General features: G+C 36.1%; 1 protein-coding gene across 1 annotated transcript in view; it reads left to right on the forward strand.

The window, feature by feature from the left end:
• The first annotated feature begins 830 nt into the window (after positions 1–830).
• LOC116068859 (zinc finger protein 431-like) overlaps positions 831–5,563 on the forward strand; it is a 10,607-nt gene continuing 5,874 nt past the window's right edge. Inside the window, exons 1-3 of the mRNA XM_031338955.1 lie at positions 831–4,193; positions 4,924–5,050; positions 5,255–5,312. Of these exons, the coding sequence (XP_031194815.1) occupies positions 4,140–4,193; positions 4,924–5,050; positions 5,255–5,312 (239 nt within the window). The 5' untranslated portion in view covers positions 831–4,139. The remainder of the gene's footprint in view (positions 4,194–4,923; positions 5,051–5,254; positions 5,313–5,563) is intronic.

Here is a 5,563-nt window from a genome sequence, read left to right on the forward strand (position 1 = left end):
GTGCTGGGACTAAAGGCGTGCGCCGCCAGCACCCGGCCTGTATCTTTAAGAAATTCTACCTGTTTGATTATATTTTCCTGTATCTCTTTAACTAGTTTATGTATATATTCTTTAAAAGCCTCTATCATCTTCATGAGATGGGATTTATGTTCACAGTGTTGCCCTTCAAGTGTGTTAGGATATCCAGTGCTTGCCATAGTGGTAGAGCTGGTGTCTGATGATGTCATGTTGCACTGGCTTCTGTTCATTATGTTCTTACATTTGCCTTTTGCCATTTGGTTGTCTCTGGTGTTGGCTGGCCTGGTAGTCCCTGGGTAAGTAAGCCTCTGGGACTAGTTGTCCTGGATAGCTGCAAGCCTCTCAAAAGGCCAGCAAGAGCTGTAGGTTGGCGTATGGGGTGCAGAACATCAATTGCAGGTGCAGGTGTGGACTGGAAGGAGGAGGAATTTCTGATAGGGCAGGGCAGAGCCATAGCTGCTGGGCCATAGAGGTCTCACCTGTGTTTCACAGTTTCAAGAAGGACTGCCAGGAGGCAGGCAGAGCTGTCGGGTATGTAGTATTGTGCTAATCTGAGATTGTATATGGAGGTGTGTGCTGGAAAGAAGATGGAGCACCAACAGGGCCAGTACTAATATTTAAAATTAATTTTATTTATGCAGCCATGCTCTAATATTTTATTTGTTTCTATTCTCCAGTGTTTTCCAGTCATTAAGAATTTTAATTTTTCATGGCATATAACTTTGGAATCAACTTTCCTGCTGTAAATTGTAAGGAATTTCTTTTGGATTGTATTGAATTTATGGTATAAATTGAACATAGCCAACATCATTTTTTTTAATGCATCATTTTAATGGTGTTGTTTATATGGTATGAAAGAGTAAAAGATATTATTCTACATAATCATTCATTTAGTTAACTACAATAAGTTTGTGAAACTGATGTGAAATAATTTACAAAGCCATAGAAAGAGGACCTCTTATGGTTTTATGGTGTTATGGTCACATAAAAGCTCTTGTACCAAGTATGATTTAGTTGAGTAGAATAAAAGTGAAAATAAAACATGATCCAGAACCATTAATTGAACACTGAATCTGGATATGACATGGGATTGTGTATTATCACACCAAATAACTCTGATAGCAGTAGGTTTGGATTTTCCACAGATATTAACTAAAGTTAGTGAAAATCATGTTGCACTGTTATAGTTGATGTAAAATTGCAAATATTTACTATACTATACAGTTTGACATAATACCTACACTCACAATACCCCATTACCACAAACACATTCTCTATCTATGGTTATGTGTATCTACAGTGTACAGAGTTCTCATAGAAATAACAAACTTTCACTGGATCTAATATTCTCAGTGTACTTTCCATGCATTTTAAATTAATTTTAAGAAGTATCAGAATTCTTATTCTCATTGCAGTTATATTCATGGTAGCCTAAATCATTAAATGCTCATTTTTTCAGGACAAGTTGGGTGCCTCAGGAGGACATTGTGCTAAGAGAATAAAGACAAGTAGCAATGGTTAAAAAAGGCTATGCCAGCTTGATTCTTACTTCTATTTCCTTAGAATATCTTTTTCCTACCCTTTACCTAGAGGTCTATCCTTGATGGATTCTGTTTTAGCATCCGTTCTGTTAGCTGTGACATTTTATTGGTGAATTAAGATCATTGATATTGAGAGATACCAATGAGCAGTGATTTATTATTCCAAGTATTTCAGATTTCAGTGGTGGTGGTGGTAGTTAGTGTGTATGCGATTCCTTTTTTTATGTTTTGCTGATAATGTGAGATTATTTCATGTGTTTTTATTTGTATAGCATAATACAGTGACCAGGCAAGAGAGCAAGTCAGGAAACAGTGTTTGCTCATTTTCTATCATGAGTTTCAATTCTAGGCTCTAATGGGATGGACTGTGATCTGACAGAACCATCAAAAAAACAAAAACAAAAGACCTGGTTATTACTTGTGATGCTTTTGCTTAGAGGATTCAATCACAGCATCAGAGTAACAAGTTAGAACAACAACAAAATAATATGTAAAAAGCGATTTTCTCTCTGCTGGAGAGAAACTTGGAATATTTTCTTTTGGAAGAATGTGAAAAATATTAGAAATTAAGGTAGCAAATGGCATACAAAGCTGTACAGAGAGCTTAATCAGCTGTTCGTATAGGACCTGGAAGACCAGAGTTTTGAGAGTAAGGCAGACAGAAGAGGTCAAGGTAATAGGATTTCAGTGAAAAAATAGACTCCATGAAAAATTTAGCTTGCAGTCATTTGTGTGGTATTTTGGCTCCAAATCTTTCTTATTCTGCCTGTGCCCTGAGAAATTGAGTAAGGCAGACTACACTGATTTAGTAGAAAAATTCTGAATCTGTTGGATGCCTGTTACTAATGACTCAGGACTATGATGAAAAAAGCAACATGTGGGACAGAAATAATGCAGTTTATGTTTTGTAAAGAAAAACAGCACTAGGTAGTTTCAGATGGCAGTCAAGTGCTGGAACAGAAGCAGGAATTTTCAAGGAGATTATTACCATTCAAGAGAAGGTCCAAGTATGTGCCCCAATGGTAATACTGCTAAGCATTAAATAAATGGAAGAAGTAGGCAGTTATTCCTAGTCCCAGGAAAGAACTTCATATAAAATCTGCTGCAACTGTGGATCAAGTGTGGCAGAGTCTGTTTCAAAACTGACAGGATCTCCCATCTTGTGCTGGTTGTGGAAACAAAAAAGATGCAAAACTCAAAGGCTAGGAATTCTTTCTCTGTGGTTTCAGTTCAGCACAGTTACCTCCATCCATGTTTGACAAAGTCAGAGCTCCAGTGTGAGGATGAATCCTTGGTTACCTTTTGAGACTACAACCTGTTGAGATACTCAAGTTACAAGGCATCTGCCATGGAGAGCTGCATATAGGGAATAGAAGTAAGCAAACTGAGAGATGTATAAAAAGTTACGGGATAGAGACAGTTTATTAATTTGAAACTGAAGCCCCATGTGTCTGCCACAGAGCTACCGGATATGGTGTTGCCCTGCTGGGTTTGTTGTCTTGGTTCAATCTTCCCTCACTATACACATTTCCTTTTTATTGGAATGAGAAGGGGTATTAAGTGCCATTGTGTGTTGTCTTCTGATTTTACAAGGTATGGCAATTAAGAGATTGTCTTGAATGTCTGAAGAAACTTTGGATATTTGAACAGTATGAGTTGTTGTAGAATATGAGGATCATTGAAGTTAGAATGTTTATTTTCATCATGGAATAACCATGAGCCTATATGACCAGAATCAGAATATAATAGAGTGAGTTAAAAAGCTCCCAGATAGTATGATGTCTTTGAGCACTTGTCTCTCTCTTTTGTCGTTTTCTTGGGGAGTTTGAGGAAGCTTTTATAGTAGGAACCATTCTAAATTCCTTATTGTGGGTAAAATATGAATATCTATAAACTCAACCATTTCCTGTTCTTTATGTCTACTGTGTTGTGGTTGAAACTGATCGATCAACCACCTTTTCCTTCTCATGCTGGCATGCTTTCACTATTATAGACTATAACTTTAAATCAACTCCAGTTATATCAGAAGCAATTGCTATTCAGTAATGAGTTATTTTGCTAGCCAGATGTTTTGATATTTTAAACTTTGTTTTTGTTTTTGAAGGCAAAGTTTCGCTGTGTAACCTTCCCTGTTCTCAAAGTAGGAATTAGACAAGGCAGACTTCAAACATAGAGATCCACCTAGCTCTAGAGTTCTGGTGGCCAATGTGCCTGACTTGTTTTTGTTTTTATATATTGGCTGATGGTCCTAGAATGTTGGTTTTTGTACAAGTCAAGCATATACTGTTGTGCTGATCTTCCTCCACATCTCCAATTTTTAAGTTTGACAGAGAGTATATTCTGTTTTTCAAGACAGCATATATTTATGATGTTAATAATACTTGAGCCTTCTGAGTCATTGAATTGCAGATGTGTGACATTATTCCTACCTGTCATGTTTGTTTTGAATTTTTAAAAATGAATATTATGTTGCATCTATGCATGGTTATGGACCTGACTTGTGCCTATTTCTCATAGTAGTCAGAACATGACCTCAGAATTCCTAAAGTTCGAATAGTAGATAGTTAAAAGCCACCTTGCATGAACTGGCAATTGATTCCAATTATTCACAAGACTAGCAAGAGCACTTCACTGGTAAGCCATCCCCCCTACCCTATGTTGTTTATTTATGATCAACACCTATATTGCTAATATTTCATCCATTTATTTATAAACATGCATTTCCTATTAGTAAGATCTTACCAATGTTACAGTTTAAACTAGAGCACCTAAGGTCTCAGGAGGATGAAAACAGAACTGTATTAAACTTTACATCTCAGCAGAAACTTCAGTAAAGACCTCTGAGTTCTTTCTATTTTGTTTGTTTAATTGATTTTTGCAGGGGTGTCAGGGTCTTAATATGTACCTCTGGATGTCCTGTATCTCATTACATGGACTAACCTCAATGAGATACATCTGCCTCTGGCTCCTGATTTCTGATATTAAAGGCATGAGCAAATATACCCAGCTTACCTATCTTTTTTGTTGTTAATAATTATTCAAATCATTTCTCTGATACATACTCACTACTATTGATCTTTTTGCTTCTCTCTCTCTCTCTCTCTCTCTCTCTCTCTCTCTCTCTCTCTGTTAGTAGGTATTTCTCTTGCAAGACTATATCTTATTAAAAAGACACAGAAATGACAAGGGTCACCATCCTCTTCAATTTCCTTCTAAAATTACTTAGCAATTCCATTATAACATCTGTGTTATGGAATAGGTGTTAGAAGTACCAGAATTATACGAATATATTGTCAATGTAGTGTACATTTACAGTGCTTCTGGTAACGACCTTTTTGTTTTATACACATTTGGGATATTTTAGGATGCAGTAACCTTTGATGATGTGCATGTGGACTTCACTTCAGAAGAGTGGGCTTTGTTGGATCCTTCCCAGAAGAGTCTTTACAAAGATGTGATGCTAGAGACCTACTGGAACCTCACTGATATGGGTATGACAGTAAATATTCTTTTACTTTTTAAAATAAGGAATAATGGGTTTTTTTGTTATTGATTGTTTATTGTAATTTCAATTGAGAATGAGGAAGAATGGAGTGAATAAATCAGGCATGGTTCTAAGGTTTAATGAAGATACTAAATTAAATTTTGCTTAATTTCCAATAATATAGCATATATTTTCTGATACTGTATTTTAGGTTACAGTTTGGAAGACCATAATATTGAACATTTTCAAAGTTCTAGAAGACATGGAAGGTAATTGCATGTACAAACTAATACAATTGTGCCTTTGAAGAAATTTTTACTGTGTCATAGAAGTGTTAAAAAGTTTTAAAAATTTTAAAATTTTAAGTTGTATTAATGATTATCAAATTCTCACAAAACTTTTTATTAGTCAGGGTTTGCAGCCCCTTAAGACGAACAACAACCAGGGACTCTACCACCAACCAAGGACTATACATGGTGGGACTGATTGTTCTGGCAGCATGTGTATAGTAGAGGGTTGC

This window comes from Mastomys coucha, unplaced genomic scaffold (assembly GCF_008632895.1).
Source record: "Mastomys coucha isolate ucsf_1 unplaced genomic scaffold, UCSF_Mcou_1 pScaffold22, whole genome shotgun sequence".
Lineage (NCBI taxonomy): Eukaryota > Metazoa > Chordata > Mammalia > Rodentia > Muridae > Mastomys > Mastomys coucha.